The 17,967-nt window shown below is 43.0% G+C and overlaps 1 protein-coding gene across 5 annotated transcripts in view; it reads left to right on the plus strand.

Annotated features, from left to right (window-relative positions):
• Positions 1 to 7,854: 7,854 nt before the first annotated feature.
• The window catches only part of AP2A2 (adaptor related protein complex 2 subunit alpha 2), a 48,124-nt gene continuing 38,011 nt past the window's right edge, over positions 7,855 to 17,967 (plus strand). For all 5 annotated transcript variants that reach the window (XM_074148491.1, XM_074148489.1, XM_074148492.1 and 2 more), the window contains exon 1: positions 7,855 to 7,921. In XM_074148491.1, the coding sequence (XP_074004592.1) occupies positions 7,855 to 7,921 (67 nt within the window). The remainder of the gene's footprint in view (positions 7,922 to 17,967) is intronic.

Genomic DNA, 17,967 nt, shown 5'->3' on the forward strand with positions numbered 1-17,967 from the left:
AGGGGAACCAGGGTGAAAGGAAGTAAAATACCAGAATGAAGAAAAGCAACTGGAAGTCCTAATTATCAAGCTGGGGGCCTAGCTTTCATCTATAATAAACTAGTGGCTCCAGATGTGCATCAGGCTGCTTCTTATAATTATGAGATCCTAATGGAGAAGAAAAAAAGGTTACCTTTCCCATAATTTTCTGAAGTTTTGTCAAACTTAAAAAAATTATTGTGCTTCCTGTGTTACTCTGAAGAATTAACATTTCTACCATTCATTTTAAGTTACCACTCATTATGAGCTCATTTCTTCAAGTCATATTTACAAAACTTGTTGTTCTGTTGGCACTGGTAACAAGTGCTGCTCAATATTTTGCTTCTGTACAAAACATCAGGTGAGGGAACCCACAGGAGCAGTTTGAGCACTCTAAAGGAGTGCTGTGGCAGTAACACAGTGGCAGAAAGAACCTTAAAGGTTAAATGGAAGTGTACTCAATGGAACAGCAGCTATTTGAGACCAACAGTGGTAATGCAGAGATGAGATCAACAACAATATTTAAGCATATATGGATGTGGCTGACTGTGAGGTTTTAAAAAGCAGAGATATTTATTGCAGGAGTTATGAATTCTGCAGGAAAGCAGAGAGAAGTACATGACTGGGGAACACAGCAGAAGGACGATGGCAGCGGAAGTACTTGAAAAACAGAATGCCACCAAAGAACATAGAGAACCTCATGTACAAAGTGATTTGAAGGCTTTAGTCACATCTTATAAAGACTGCAAAAGAAAAGCAGAAAGCCTTCTAATACTTCTTGGATCCAGAGGGCAGGATAAAAGCTAAATTGCACACCATTTGAAATTCACTATTATTAGTAGTTAAGGAGGTATGCTTGTACTTTGTCTTGAAGGTCACTGGTAACCCCTTTGTTTTCCACATCCTAAGAAATTAGACAATGCAGGTTGCTCTTGATAGCATCTATGCTTTTCCATCTAGCTTGGCAAGATCTATAAAATACTGCAGAGAGGAACAACTGAGAGCCTGAATAGTCAATACAAGTCTTAACTATTTAGACAGGTTATCAATTCTTCCAGAAGCTGGTATGTATTGATTTGGAGGTGTTTTATTTCACTTTCATTAACAATTAGCAACAGCATCCTCTGCCCTGAAGAGAAGTTAACATTTAACAGCTGAAGCACAGAAGTTTAAAAAAAAAAATCACTGAACTTCAATTAGACATCAAAATGTGCTCATTTCCTTGACATGATCATATCCATTTGCCAATTATTGTTGTCGCATTCACTCCTAGATCTATAGGAAGCACTGAACCTCTGGCAAAATGGTTTCTGCCAGTGACAGTCCAATAACAACTCTTGGTTGGAACCGTATTTTAAAAATTTGCTCTTTAACAACATTGGTTTATTGAAAATTAAGCAGACAGCACTCCTCTACTACATAAAGATGAATTAGTCAAGCTTTAAATGCTCTTTATGGAAACTATAAGCACGAATTTTGCAAGCTTTACAAAACCATATCCCCATCAAGTTTTTCTTCTGCGTTACCATTCTTTCATTGTTTTTTAAATCTCCTCAAACTAACTAAACTGAGTAGAACTGTAGGAGCTTGGCACTCTTGTTTATTTCCTGTATCACTGCAAAATGTAAACAAAAATATTGACTCCGTTTGTGCCCTTGTTCAACTGATACTGTGGACACTTTAAAGTTTAAAACATCTTTTGACAAATTGATCTGAAGCCCGAGTTTCTCTCTAAGCCAGGTCACAAACATTATTTAACCTGAGTCTCCACATAAGGCAACATACTTTTAGTCAGCTGTTTTAAGTGCATCTTTATATTTAAAAGAGATAAAAGCTGGCATAAGTTTAGGCTGTCCAAAAGAAGCAACCAAAGAAACTAAATAATATTAGAGGGTGACACAGTAACTATTTGGAAATAAAGAGTTAACGTTTATACTTTATTTCTACAGAAGAAACTAGATTCTAACTACTGCTGCAGAAGAAGTCTGCATCACTCAGTAAAGGAAGCCCGGAAGCATACTGCTGATGCGTTTTTAAATTAAATCAATAATAGCTAGATTCAGGAGTGAAAAGTGAAAACAAACGCGGTTTTAACACGTGTAAACATTACTCCCTTTCTTCTTGTAAGGTGCTCCGCTTCGACAGTAAGAATTTCCTCCCATATTCGCCTCTTTGCCAGCAGGCTGCCTCACAGCAAGCCCCCCGCCGCGAGCTAGTACTCCCTGGGGCCACCCTCAACTGCCATGTCGCTCCCCCCCCCCCAACTCCGGCGCAGGCCAAGGGGGCCACGCACCGCCGGAGCACAGCCAGCCAGCCAGCCAGCCCGCCCGCCCTCTTTATTCCCTTCCCTTCCCTTCCCTTCCCTTCCCTTCCCTTCCCTTCCCTTCCCTTCCCTTCCCTTCCCATCCCATCCCATCCCATCCCATCCCTCCCCTGACAGCCCTCAGCCGCCCGCTGCCTCACAGCGCCGGCCCGCTGCCACCACCTACCGCCCACCGCCTCTTACGGAAGTAGAAGCGCAGGGCACCGCCCCGCCGGCTGACGGGGCAGCGCTGAGGCAGGGAGGCGGGCGCCGTATGTGGGTTGAGCTGGTTGCGCCAAGATGGCGGCGATGGGGAGGGTGGCGGTGACAGGCTAGAGGATGTGGCCGGCTCTGGGTACCGGCTCTCCGGGGCGAAGCGGGGCGGGAGCGGCTGCCTGGCCCGGCCGAGCCGAGCCGAGCCGAGCCGCAGGTGATGAGGTGCCGGCTGGGCTGTCCCTGAGTGTGGGTTGCATTGGTGCTCATCAATACCTGAATAAAGCAAATGGTAGTCACAGTCTGACCGTAAATTCCCTCGGGGAGCCTCCTGGTTTATTCCAAGCTGTAGCAATGGCGTAGCTACGTACAGAGTTTGCGGTAAAATACACCCACTGGCCTGGAGACAAAATGACAGTTACAGTCAAGGCTGTGGAGGGTCAGCAAGCAATTTTGCTAACCCCAGGTGTGCAGAAAGGAGTTGTCAGATGGCCATTACCAGGCGTTAAAGTTTATGTTTTAAATTGAGCTTTTTATTATCTTCTGTTTTGACCTTCTACAGTTTGTGTTTTTACATACAACATGGCTGTGCTACTACTATTTTTGCTGCAGCAGAAGTTTTGATGCAACACTGTTTTTTCATGGGCTGCTTGCGGGGACTAAATACTGTATCAAAAGGCTTGATAAAAATGGATGTGTTATGTTGTGATGTAGTGGCAAGCCTAGCGTATCCTGGCAGCGCAATTCCCAACAGAAGCCTTTCCTTGACCTCCTTTCTGTCGTCGTTATATCTTGGTGCAACCTCCCAGAAGCTGAACTGGATGACTACCTTATTTTCTCCCGATGCATCCTTCTCTGTCGTTCCCTCTTGTGTAATGAAGATCTTCATGAACATTCTTTAGCACTGAGAAGAAAAACAGAAATGTTTTTTTACTCTGAGCAAAAGTCTTGCCGGTGAACTGGATGTATGGTCTCTCTGGCAAGTGCTAAGATCGTGTACACTTTGAGCACTAAATCACCCAGATTTAAATTCTAGCAAGGGCTTCAGAAAGGAAACTGGCAATCACTACCACATTTGGACCACATGTTTACAGACTAAAGAGCAGGAAAAAAGAAGCTTTCATCCCACTTTTTTAGTGTTACAAAAGCACCTCTGAATCCTTCAGCTTTCACTTAAGAAGTGGTGATTTTTTTCAAGGACTGCTTGATACGTGTTTGAAACACAGTACCTTCTCATAATTTAAAAGGTGCACAACTACAGTACCTAAAGTAATTTACAATTGATGCGGTACCAGATTTTCTTTTGTTTCATAACATGCTGTTCATCTCACAAACTTTAAATGCTACCATGTTACACTAAATAGCAGCAACAACAGAGATAAGGCATGAGGGCATGAAAAATCAGTTTTGTTTCCAGTCTCTATAGTGAAATCTATCATTTCCTGTGTTGCATTCCCATCATATTCTCCTATTGACTCTCTTTCTTCTAGCTTTAGCAGGACTGATCCGAAGGTTTGCTGCAAGTAGTTGACAGGGTGCATGCTGCCATTGAGGAGACCTGTAGCTACCTGTAAGTGAGTCACAGATCTTATCTCTTATATGTAAGGATGCACCCAAATTTTTAACACATCTACAAGGTATTGGGCAGTCCCCACCAAAGGCTGACATTCCACTAAGCAAGACTAAAACTCTGCTTCTACATTTTCAGTGTTCTCCAAAGAGACAAGAATCCATACCTGTTCTGGGAATCATAAATGAAAAAAAACCCCTCCTATGAACCAGAAGGAATTATACAGTTTATTGCAGCTCACAAAGCCAGCCAGCTGGCTGACATTACTCTGCCAGCATGCAGGTGAGGACACAAACAAGGAGGCCTTGTTTGTGAAACCTTTATTCATCCTTATTTTATCTCATCTACTCTCTTACAGTTTATTTTAAAGTTTAAGTATTATATTCTACATTTTAATATAAACTTGGTGTTTTGAGTGTAAACTGTTTCTGGTCATTGAGGAGCTCACTGTAAAGAAAAGATCTAGGCAGATCTGTCCAAATTTCTGGAAGTTTAGGGTTTCATAATAGTGGTATTATCCTAACTTTGTGTTTCTTAGTCTTGAAAGGGAGCACATCTGACACTGGCATGGCAGAAGGCATTGCTGATAAACCTGTGCTCTCTGTTAACGGATAATGAATGTTAGATGTCAAATAGAGAAACATGATTGAGTGTACATGTGGAGGAGCTGTTTTCTCCTTATTCTGTTTTCTCCTTAGCTTTTTTTTGCTTCCAGTAATCGCTAGAATGACCATGAGGGCAGAAGAAAGCAATAACTGATGGGGTGAGGAACAAATCTGACAGAAGTAACAAAGGGAAAGGAACAATTCGGTTTTTGTAGTTCCCACAAATGGATACTCAACAGCTGAATCCATTCAGTTTAATGGTAATACTTTTACAGAAGTCGGTGTAATTATTCAAGTCTTTGTACCAGTGCAATGAAATTCTGAAATGATTAGAGCAACTAATGTATGACATGGGAAAGAAGGGATAGACATTGTGGATTTGTTGGCAAACAAATGTGCTGCAAAACATTTTGTGTAATAGGAAAGCATTTTTTGAGACTATTTCCCCTTTAATGCTAATTTTACAGTAATTAGAAATCTCTTTAAAAATCATGACATTTTGGGATGGATGGAACTAATGAAGTCTGTTTTTTTCACACTGGTGTTTTACAGAGGTTAAGCCCAAACCAAAAGTTTACATTACTATGTTTCTTTCAGTCAGGACACACCTATAGATTATTAGGGGCTCTCTTTCCTCTAGCTAAGTATTTATTCACATAAGATTTTTGCCTTTTCCCTACCAAAACTCTCTGAAATGGGCTAATAAGTTCTAAATTATGAAGCAGTAAGGGCAGACACATGCTTACACATTTGCCATAATTGCATAAGCCTTTGTTAAGGCAAAAAGAAGCAGAGAGCAAGGATGAATAGTCAGTCAAAGGAGATTGACATAAAATAACCGGGGTATGTGTACTGCATACTGAGCCACTTCAAATGAAATACTTAGCAGTATAATTACAAAAATAGCACCACATGGGTTAACTACTTGAATATTTACCCCAGTTCTCAAGCAGAATTTGCAGCCTGTGCTTAGCTTGGTACTGCCACAGCTAGCAGTATTTAAGCCACCACTTGAAAGGCAGTTTTAGTGTACCTGCATGACTTGCAGTTACAGTACTGACTGGAGTACAGCCAGACAGGACTGATATGCTTAGCCTGTAGGTGTCATTGTGCTTTTAAGAGTAGAAATTAGTTCAAAGTTTTGGCTAGCTGAAAAAAAGATGGCTTTTTTTTCTGAAACAGAAACTCCTACGTAGCATAGAAACATCTTAAGTTTTTAGCTCCAAAGGTAAATCGAAATTATTGTTAATCATCAAAATCTGTTTGTGAAGCTATGAAAAAGGAGACTTTTCTTCATGTAGGCCTATGGATGCAGAGAATCTGAGTTGAATATAAAATGGGTTGTGCACAACTGCCTGTAGTTACACTTGGTCTACAAAATGGATCCAGGGAGAAACACATATATGCATCACTACCACATACTGTCATCTTGACTTTCTAATAGATACTTTCACAACTGAAAAGCACTCACGTTAACAATGTATCCTGAAAACATGCAGAACAGACACTTGACAGGTGACCTGAGGTATACAGCCACTATCAGATAGTATCAAGTATTATGTAGTTCTTTATCTACAAGAGAAAAATGTATCATTAACTTAAAGGCACTGGAGCTTGATAAATTTAAATAAGATGCAAGCTCGAAATGAGGAAGATTAACCATGGGAACAAACTACCCCAGAAAACAGTGAATTTGATGATGTCAGATCGAGTGCCTTTCTGGAAGATAGGCTGTAGCTAAAAGCTAGATACTGGGCTCAATTCAGGGGAAAAGAAAGAAAAAAGGTGAAATGAAATGGCTTGAAGTATACAGGAAAACAGATGAAATGACTGATTGATCTCCAGTAGCCCTGAACCCCATGATTCTACAGGTCAGTATATTCCATTAAGAATACTAATCACTTGCATTATGACTGAAACTCTTGGCATACTTTCGCTTAGGCAGACTAGGCCGGTTTTGACACCCTTTCAATCTATTTTCAGCTGATGAGATTAAATGCTCTGTGCAGTCCTACCTCTTTGGCATGTTTAAGGCAGTTTAACCTTGAAATGTCTTCAATCTCAGGAGTAGATGTGGTGTGGGACTGTGTTGCTCTGCATGTTCATAGCTTTCATGAGAAAGATGTGGCCCTGGATTTGAACACCTGCATGCCCAGGGAGGCAGAGGTGTGTGAATTGCCATGTGTAATGCAGAACAACTGTGTCACTTGCACAACTGAAGGCAGGCTCCCAAGGGGTATGTGACAAAGGATGGCTCTGCATGTAGTAGCTCTTGGGCTTGCAAATGTTCACAGTAACTATGCAGGGTATGTAAGGTAGATCCCATGCACTGTTTTGGGGCCCCTTTCGAGCTGGAGGAGAGAGGCGCTGCCTCCATCAGTCCATCCTGTGGAAAGCATGATCTTGCATACTGTACCACATAGGGTTGGTACCCTGCTCTCCGCATTTTAGAAATATATTAGATTAACAGACTGATCAAAATTTACAGATTAAGTGAAATTTTCTTGTCTCCTAATCTGTCATCCATCTCCTCCCTCAGAAATTACATCCTCTGAGACACCTGCAAAGCCCGATATTTCTCCTTCAGAAACCATAAAACTTCTCGATCATTAGGGGCACGAGTGAGGAAGGAATTAAGCCATTCCTGAGCAGGTAGCATGTGGATTCACCCACGGACCCAGCGGTTGAAGCCGCTCTGCCGACCCTCACGGGGAAGGCCCGCCACCCCTGACGTCGGCCTAAGCCTGTTTGCCCTGAAGGCGGTGACTGCTAGTCGCGTCCCCCGCCCGATCTCCGGGGCCCAGCCTCTAATGAGCCAGCCCTCCTGGGCCGCACCACCGCCCGGACTCCTGCGGGGGATACCCCGGCGGCGCCAGGAGCCGGTGCTGCGGCGGGGGCCCTGCGGCGGAGGGGCGGCCCGGAGCGGCCCGGAGCGGCCCGCGGCATCCCCGCCTCCGCGCGACAGGTGGCGCCAGAGGCTCGCGCGGCCGCCGCCCGCGGGGGCGCGGGAGCCATCCCTGCGCCTGCGCTCTGCAGAGGTGGGGGCGGCAGCGGCCTGAAGAGCCCCGCGGGGAGAGCGGGCGGCGGTGGTGGTGGTACTTGCGGCGGTTTGGTGTGGTGCAGGGCGGCCGTGATCGCGCGCCACGATGCCTGCGGTGTCGAAGGGTGACGGGATGCGGGGCCTGGCGGTCTTCATCTCCGATATCCGGAACTGTGAGTGGTGGCTAGGGCGCGGTGGGGCCGGGGCCGAGGCCTGGGCCGGCCGTTGCTATGGGCCGTTGCCCCGTGGGGCTGGGGCTTCTTTCTCTCAGTCCCTTCCTTAATGCTCTCTTTTTTCTCCTACCCCCTGCAGCGAGCTGGTCGGAGCGCTTCTGCATCACGAAATGGCGACGCGCTCCGGGGGGCGGCGGGGGAGGCGGCGCGGAGGGGGGGAGGGCGGCGGCAGCCCAAGGCTTTCGGCTGTGGGTGTGGGTTTGGGTTGGTTTGTGTGTTTTGGGTGGATTGGTTGGGGTTTTTCCTTCCCCCCACACCCTTGTGGAGGGGCACTGGGTGTTGTGGTCGCTGCCCCGGCGGAAGGCGGTGCCGGGAGGTCGGTTCCCGGCGTCGTCCTTGTTCATAAGGCGCTGAAGTGAAGCCGGCCTGTGTTCGGGGTGCGGGTGGGCTTGTGGCGGGGCAGAGAGAGGCATCTCTGGTCTCCTTCCAAATCCGTGAACGGCTTTCAATTCAAAACGTCACTGATGGAAAGCAGGCCTCTGTAAGGCTGCCTGTGAGCTGGGCCTTCTGTGGGTATGCTTAGGCTTGGCTAAAATAGGCTTTAAAATTCTGCTTTGACAGAAATCAGCTCTTAAGATCTGTGTAATTAAAAATGGGGTGTAGGGGGTGCGAGTAAGTGCCCCCCTGAGGGAAGAGGGTGGAGCCTGTGAGTGTGTAGCGCAGAAGGAGCACAAATCTGCTGCTGCTTGGTGGTGTGTGTGTGGAAGGTATATGTCTGGGGGCACACCTCAGTGCTCAGCTTTCCTTTTTGACTGAGAATTGTATGTGATAGCAGTTTAATATTAATCTGAGTCAGAGATCTAGGTGTATGATGTGGCAGGAATTGCCTGGGGAAGGGCTAAGGTCACTGTGGTTGGTGTGATGAAACAGCTCTATTTTGTCCACCTGTGTGTCTCTGTAGATTACTTGAGGCTACTTTAAAGGTACTGGTAGTAAGGTTTCCTCTCTAACAGATGAAACGTGATTTGGAGATTTTTTTTTTTTAAATGCAAGTTATGATGATCTGACTAAGCTTGTGTTGGGATATCCATGCTGGCTTGAAAAACTCTTTATGTTGATGACTTCTAACACAAAAAGCTGGGGAGAAAATTACACCGATAAAATGAGACTGTCTAAATGCAGAGTTTTGGTAAACTAAGTTCAGGTGATTTGGAGTTCTACTCATGTAAGTAGAGGCCTTCTATGTAAAATTCAATATTGTTTTACAAAAAACACTGAGACAGCTTTTGCTGTAAAGAAGATTAACAGAGTTGCAGGTTTCTTCAGACTTCACTCGTATATGTAGAAGAAGGCTTATAAAATGTGTTGTGTATCAGTTCAGGGTTATGTGAATGCTCTTGTGCTTTGTCTGGTTGGCCCAACTATTTATTGAAAATTTTCCAGTGCCCTGGTATTCTATGCAAGCTGCATGTATAACATAGTTTCACCTGGTGTTATAGCATTTGAGACTTGCTGTTGTATCTACGTGCTGTTTTTTAATTGTTTTCATTCATTTAGCTAGAGGTAGTATTATTTTATTTTTCAGTGTCACTTTTGTCTTGCATTTCGTTAATGTGTTTGTCTACTCTTGTTTTCAGTAGAATCCAGTAGAAGGGAATACAAGAGAAACATTCAAGCTTTTAGGTTCCTAACCTATGTTTAGAGATGTGGAATAACAAGATTTAAGGTAGTAGGATAGAAGAAATTACTGATTTCCCCACAAGCTTGCTAGTGCGTAGGCAGTGTGGGAACTCTGATGGAACAACCACCTTTGTGTCCAGATTGGACAACAAACCTCTCAAGGACTCAGCGGCTGCAAAAGTGACAAAGATGTAACTCGCTTGTGACACAAAATGTTAATGCTTTCGCTGTTTAAACAAATACTGATATTTCTCAAATGTTTTGTCCCTGTCCAGACAGCTATTAGGAGCTGTTATTATTTTTGTATCTTTTTCATCTTCATAATGAAGAAAGTAGCTACATCTTCCAAATAGCTTTGAAAGAGCTGATAGTTCCCACTAATTGGTGATCTATGCAGTTTCCAAATAGCTGCCTAATGGCATTTGAATCTTTTTTCCTTTAAGGGAGCTTCGAGTGTTGCCAGCTAACTGTGAGCTGGTGTACGGTGACTTAAGTCCCAAAAATACTTGAGAGCACTCCCTAGGGACTGTGCTTTGCAGGCATGGGCATTGGCGTAAGTTCCATCTTTCCCCCTTCAGAGTAGGGAGCTAGGTATTTGTCAAGAACAAAAAGAAACAGCTGTTTAGGTGAACAGAATATCTGACTTGTAAATCTAAGAAAATGTTCCTATTCTGAGATGAGAGGGAAGGTAGATACCAAGTGAAGCTCTTAACCTCTATTACTAGCCTTAAAGTTGGACTATATATCTGACAGTTGCACCAAGGTGCAAAATGTCTACTGGTATTCTGAATTTCAGTCTTAATTTTGGCTTTGTTCAACTACTTTATCTCTGTAATACTACCATAAGGGCCTGATGGTTTTAGTTTGCCCTTCCACATTATGGGTAATGTTGAAACATGTGCAACATGGTGGGTGTTTTTTTTTCTGAAAGATTTTGCACAGAAAACAGATCTGCATTATAGATGTTGCTGAAGAATGAAAATGCAGTTGTGTGTTAACTGTGCTCAGGTGAATGCACGGCATATGATTTCAAAGTGATAAAATAACCTAAACTTCAGGGGGATACTTAAGTAAACTTAGACTGCCTACCTTTGGAACTGCTTGATATTCTATCAAGTCTTATTTCTTGGGCATTTGTACCTGCAACATCTGCAGCACTAAATAATGCATCATCCTCTTACGAGTTTATTATTACTGATTTGCTAGTGATGCTTGTCTTGCCTGTCTGGTTTTACCAGTCTGTTACAGGCTTCAAAAAATTCTTACTTGATAGCAATTTTCAGTGCTTACAACTGTAGTGGATTCTGAGTGGACAGCTGACACTGCCAGTCTGTCTTTAATAGTTAAAAGGTTGGTTGGTTGTCACTTCTGTGTCAGTTAGGCATATTTTTGGCACTTTTGGTTATCTGTTAAATTTCTTGATCTGTGTATTAAATGCTTCTATGCCACATATGACTTTAAACATAAGAATTACTTTCTACATGACCAGTGACCTACATTACCTCTTAAACCAGTTAATAGATGGCTCTACCAAAAGGGATGTGATACTGGACTTGCTGCTTGCCAACAGAAGTGAGCTAATCTGTGACATCAAGACTGGAGGCAGTCTGGGCTGCAGTGATTGTGCATTGGTGGAGTTAACAGTCCTGAGGGATGTGGGTCAGGTGAAGAGTAAAGTCAGGACCATACATTTTAGAAAAGCAAACTCCAAGCTGTTCGAGAAGTTGGTCAATAGGACCTATAGGAAACTGCCCTAAGGGACGAGGGAGCAGAACTGAGCTGGAAGATTTTAAGGACACTTTCTATAGAGCACAAGAGCTCTCGATCCCCAGGGGTAAGAAATCAGGAAAGGAAGGCAGGACACCAGCATGGATGAGTTAAGATCTGCCGGTCAAACTAAAGGTCAAGAAGGAAATGCAGAATGAGTGGAAGCAGGGACAGGTATCCTGGGAAAGAGTATAGGGACGCTGCCCGATTGTGTAGGGATGGGGTCAGGAAGGCCAGGTCACAGCTGGAGCTGAACTTGGCAAGGGATGCAAAGAAGAATAAGAAGGGCTTCTACAGGTATGTCAGCCAGAAAAGGATCGTCAAAGAAGGCGTTAACCCCCCTGATGAGCAAGACTGGCAACCTGGTAACAACAGATGAGGAGAAAGCTGAGGTACTCAAAAAACTTTTTTGCCTCAGTCTTCACTTGCAACCTCTCTTCCCACACCTCTTGAGTGGATGGACCTCAAGGCAGGGACTGGGGAAGAAGAGTCCCTCCCACTGTAAGAGAAAAACAGATTCTTCAGGTGATCTTGAGTCTGATCATGGGACTCAATGATATGCATCCCAGAGTCCTGAAGGAACAGGCTGATGTAGTTGCCAAGCCCCTCTCCATGATCTTTGAAAAGTCATGGCAGTCAGGTGAAGTCCCTGGTGTTCCTGGAAAAGGGAAACGTTGCACCCGTTTTTGAAGAGGATGGAAAGGAGGACCCTGGGAACTACTGACCGGCAAGCCTCACCTCTGGTCCTGGGAAGATCACGGGACAGAACTTCCTAGAAGCTGTGTTAAGGCACATGGGGGACAGGGAGGTGATTTGAGACAGCCGGCATGGCTTCACCAAGGACAAGTCCTGCCTGACCAACCCTATGGCCTTCTGTGATGGAGTAACTACATGAGTGGACAAGGGAAGAGCTATGGATGTCATCTCTCTGAATTTCTGCGAGACCTTTGACAGTCTCCTTCAACATCCTTCTCCTCAAATTGGAGAGGGATGGATTTGATGGGTGGACTGTTTGGTGAATGAGGAATTGGTTGGATGGTTGCACCCAGAGGGTAGCGGTCAACAGCTCAATGTCCAGATGGAGGTCAGTGACAAATGGTGTCCCTCAGGGTTCCGGTATTGGGCCCAGTACTGTTTAATATTTTCACCAATGATGTAGTGGGATCAAGTGCACCCTCAGCAAGTTTGCAGATGACACCAAGTGGAGTGGTGTCGCTGACATGCCTGAGGGATGGGATGCCATCCAGAGGGACCTGGACAAGCTCAAGAAGTGGGCCCATGAGAACCTGATGAGGTTCAACAAGGCTAAGTGCGGAGTCCTGCACCTGGGTCAGGGCAATCCCAAATATCAGTACAGGCTGGGGCATGAAGGGATTGAGAGCATCTCTGCTGAGAAGGACTTGGGGGTACTGGTGGATGAAAAAGCTGGACATAAGCCGACAATGTACACTTGCAGCCCAGAAAGCCAGCTGTATGCTGGGCTGCATCAAAAGAAGTATGGCCAGCGGATTGAGGGAGGTGAATTTACTGCTCTGCTCTGGTGAGATCCCACCTGGAGTACTGTGTCCAGCTCTGGAGCTGTCAGCACAGGAAAGACATGGATGTGTTGGACTGGGTTCAGAGGAGGTTGACAAAAATGATCAGCAGGATGGAACATTTCTCCTCTGAGGACAGACTGAGAGCATTCAGCTGTCTTAGCTGCCAGATACATCATCAGGAGTCTGTGGTTTGTTTTTTTTTTTTTTTTGAGAATAACTTTATTTTTATCTAGTGATGAAATACTTCAAGTCATTTGTCACTCAGGCTGTTGCAACAACAATGTTATCTGCCATACACCCTGAAAACTAGGAAAGCTTCCTTTTCTTTCTTTTGGAGGTTGTAGTGTAGCAATGATTTGTATTACAGTATTAAGTGTACTACTAGTAACCTGCTCCTCTGCTGTAAAATTGGGATTTCATCTACTCCTGGGTGGATGAAATGGGCTACATAGAGGCAAAAGCTGCTTGTTCTGCAGGCTTGGAGGACAAGTCGGGTCTTAATATCCCTCGCTGCTTTAGATAATTGCCTTACCTTTTCGGTGTCATCTTGAAAGTTGGACAGAGGGAGGAAGGATTTCTTTAGGTTTTTTTTTTTCTCCAAATGTTTCTGTATATGTTCTGTTCTAAGATACTGTTCCTTTCTCATCAGGCTATATTTTTTCCTTAAATAAAACCCAAAAGATACATTAAACAGAGGTCTGTCTATTCTCATAGAACTGAACGCATTAATTCTTTGTACTGGGCAGGGAGAGCGTTCAGCCTCTTGAAGTCTGACTTCAGTAGATTTACTTCACTGAATTGGGACTGATGCATCAGGCTACGGATAAGCAAGTGGGGATTAAAAAAGGCTGGTTCATGAAATTCATCATATGATGATCATCCTTTTGACTGGGTGGTAAATAATGGAGTGTACTACCTGTGTGTGTAGGAGGAGCATGCATGTAAATTAAATGACCACGTGAGTGTATATAGATTTACTTGTTCTCAGTGAAAACAGCCACACAGTGAAACAAACTTCACATAGGGTGAGTTGGGCACATACAGCTTTTTTTAGTGTCATATGTCAGTAATACAACTTTCAGTGTGTAGGCTAAGGCTACTGCATTGCTCCTCAGAGGTGTAGATTGTTATTTGCATTTGGTATAGTTTTAAAGAAGGACTTGTCTTACTTCTGTAGACAGTCAATGACTCTTCTTTATTTGTATTCTTGGCTTACTTACCTCTCTGAAAAAATCTGAAGGCAAGGCATCTGGATTTGCTCTCCTATTTCTCTTGCAAGGCTATGACCACTTATCTAATATGGACAGTTTCTGGCCTGAAAAAACCCTAAGAGTGTGCTGCTTAGAGCTATAATAAGCACTAAGTCTTGTATCACTTGCTACTATTTGCAGGAGAGTGATTTAAGGAAAACAAAATTAGTATGAGATTAATCTGAGGAGGATGTGTTCTGACCATGGCTTCTCTGTCTTGGCTTTCTTCTGGTCATTTCATGGAAGTCTGAGGGGCTGGGGGGAGTTGATTTTTTTGGAGGGTTCAGTGTTTGTTGTTTTTTTTTTTTACAGTTTTTGAATTTGTGCATGTTTGGCTAAGAAAAGAGGAGAGTAGGCAAAGGTAATAACAGATGAGACAGGTAGTAAAGAGCTAGAATCCTTCATGTGACATCTAGCCTCTCCATTAGAGACACTGGAAAATACATAATCTGCTGAATTTTAAATCCTTTGGATAAAGGCTGCCCATCAGGACTTGTAAGAGGAAGTTAAGGACTATTGCAGAAACTAATACAACTAATACATATCTGCATCAGTTAATGAGCTCATGTAGGATTTTTTTTTAAGGCCCCTGAAACAGTAGAGTGATAATTAAACTAGGAAACTTTGGATAAGCTTCAAACTGTTCTATTATTTGAATGTGATCTGAGGTATAAAGGAGTCTATAGGGACTTGTACTAAAACAGTGCAAATACTGCCTTGCCCTGTTGAAGGGAGCGTGACTGCACGGTGTGAAAATACTGTTCAAGGAAATGACTACTTAAATGCTGCTCAGTCAAGGAAGGAGGAAGAGCTGCTTTATATAGTAGCCTAACCTTGCACTTCTGGTTTTACATATCTTCATAGCTTAAAGCTTCTCTTTGGACAGTAATCAGTATCATTTTGTCAACTAACTGCCAAAATAGATGTTCTGTGTGTCATAAAGTCACTTGTATATGAGCTTCCAGTAAGCTTTCAGTTTATTTGGGGAAAGATCTGGTCTTAAACTAGAATCTATTACCTAGTTACTCCTCAAACTCTTTCATAGTTTGAGCTGTGTTTTTCTTAACTTTTGGTGCCAAGTTAGAAGAAAAAAAAATTATCCACGATAGGCACCTAAAATTATTAAACTTGTATTAAATAGCTGCAATTAGAGTATCCGAATTGTGATAGGATTTGGAAGTCTCTGTGTACTCCTTTGCATGTATTTCCCTTCCCTTATGAGGACGTGGAGTTAATGGATTACTGGATTACAGTAAAGCCTCTGACTCCCTGCTGTTTCATGTGAAGTGTTGTTACAGGGGCAAATCTTCCTCCAGTATATTGCTAGAGAAGTCAGTCCTGTGCATAGTAGTTCACTTACTGTGCAGACTATTGGAAAATGTATGCTACAAAGTTCTTAAATGTGATCAGTAGGTCACTGATCTCTTTATCTGTAGTAGGATATCTAATCACAACAGGATGTCCCAAGGCAAAACCTTCAACATGACAGACAGGCACTCTTTTCCTCTGATCAAACATACCTTGTGGAAGAACAGCATGCACTCATGTTTTCATTCATAACAGGATGTTAATACATCATTAAGCAAAAAGCTTCTTGTTTTGCAGTCTTGAACTGGTTAATTTCTGAATAAAACTGAAGCCATACTAACATCTTGTGAAGCTACAGTATTTTATAGTGGGCTCTCTGGATTAGTTGCACAGTGAGTTTGTAAACAATAGCATCAGTATCCTCCTTCAGACATACTCAGGTGGACCTGGAACTTGCACCTCTATTGTAGTACTCTAGATAGTTTTGCCAAATGAGGGAATTTATGCAAACACGCATAATATGAGGGCAGGCATACAGAAAACAGACCACTCTAATGTATTGCTGTGTAACCTGCCTCCCTTTTGGCCCTCTTCCCTGCTGTGCTAAATAACAAGCTGTCTGAGAGATTAGGAAGAGGTGGAGGATGGATTTGGTGTTTTACTTCATAAAGCTAATGATCTGCATAGCAAATGACTAATCTATACTCTAGGGCTGTAATATGAGTATCTGCTCTGCTGGCAGGTTAAAGTAGTGGCTTAATTTACTGATATGGGACGTAAGTGCTATAAAAGCTGTTTCACAAAAGCAAGAATGGATGCACTGATTATTTTTACTTGAATATTTTCCTATAAGTATTTGCACTGTTTTCACTGTAGAGATGCTAGAGTTTGTTTTGATTTGGGCCCTCTCTTTCAACCAGTTTCTTTCTCTGTCCCCTGACAGCAGGGTTCAAGAATTCAGTGTAGTCTTAGTGTCATGCTTGCAAGCTGTTTTAGCAATAGGGAAGGCAAGTGGGTAATTTGATTGTTTTATGCCAACTAAAGTGTGTTTGGGTGGGGAATGCGGTGAACTTGTTCTCTACCTGGTCATGTATTCTGCTGGCATTATTACTTGTAGTAAAGCTGATATAAATTATCCTTGGATATTAAATAAACTGATTTTGCTTTCAGCTCTTTGGGTCCCTAACTCATCTGTTAGCAGTACAAGGTAGTAGCTGGAATGTGTATGCCTGGAGGAGAGCAGTGCTAAAAAACAATTTAGAATTGTTGTCTTCAAAGAAGTATAGCCTTGAATCAAACTGATTATGAAACTGTATCAACATGTTTTGCTGAAGGGAAGCTAGTAGCAGTTTGACTGTGGTGTGTCTCTAACTTGCCAATCAGCTTAAATGCTCCTTATGTAGAGACTGATGGATACATAACAAAATAGGAAAATGCTTCTTTGGAAAACAATGGCTCACAGCTCTCAAGGAAAATGTGTACAATATCTTTAAAACGGAGAATTTATCTTTTGTGTAAGAACTGTGTTCTTCCTGAGTAGATGTTCCTAGACACTACAGAGTTCGGAGGAGAAGCTGCTGCTCTTAGCTTTGGCAGTTTGAATTGCTGCTCTTCGAAACAGAAAACTAGAGTTGTCCTGTTATCGAGGCCTGTTTGATAATTGAATGTGAACAGAGGCCTGTTCTGTTAGACAAATGGTATGGCAACAGATAGTAACTGACACTACTACTTGCCTTCAAGAAGCATGAGAAAATACTGACAAGCTTTTTGTTATGCTAATAGAGCCTCCTACCCTACAAGCTTTATAGTTCTTTACACTAATGGCCAATCCATAATCATAGGCTTGTCAGATGGCCAGAGGGCAAGTAAGGGTAAGAGGTAACACGATGTTAACTGTTCTGACATGTGCGTAAATTCAAAATAAATGAATTGTTGTATGGGCTTAATTACACTGGCTGCTGGCTATAAGCAGACTGGAGCCAGGTGAGTATTGGGAACATCTAAAGTTTTGTGGAGCAATTCTTTTTTTTTTTTTTTTTTTTGGCTTTAAATGTTGTCAATGTACCTGTCTCAAGAACTTGCCTGCAGAATTCTACTCTGCTCAGTATTTTTGTAGAGACCTGTGTAGAGCAAGTTCTTCTCTGTTCCTTTGGAAAATAAATATGTAGGCTTGGCCAGAAGTATACTGGACTCAGAATGATTTGTACGAAAGCTAAGAACTTGTAGAAGTTCTAGTTAATCAGCACAGATGCACTTTCTGCCTCAAACTTGGCTTAGGTAATATCTACAGTTAGTATAGCAATCAGATAATCCTGATGGAGCAGGTCACTGTTTAAGCAAGCCACAAGCAACCCTCTAATTTCAACCTTGAAGCACGTTTAGTCCTGCAGCCCTGCTGCCAAGCTAGTATTAAGGTGTGTCGAATGTTCTCTTCACGTGAACAAGCTCAAAAAAATCCCTTTCCTGTAACTTGTTCTCTCATTCTTCTGTAGGTTGTAATGGA

The sequence above is a fragment of the Numenius arquata genome, chromosome 6 (genome assembly GCF_964106895.1).
Source record: "Numenius arquata chromosome 6, bNumArq3.hap1.1, whole genome shotgun sequence".
Classification (NCBI taxonomy): domain Eukaryota; kingdom Metazoa; phylum Chordata; class Aves; order Charadriiformes; family Scolopacidae; genus Numenius; species Numenius arquata.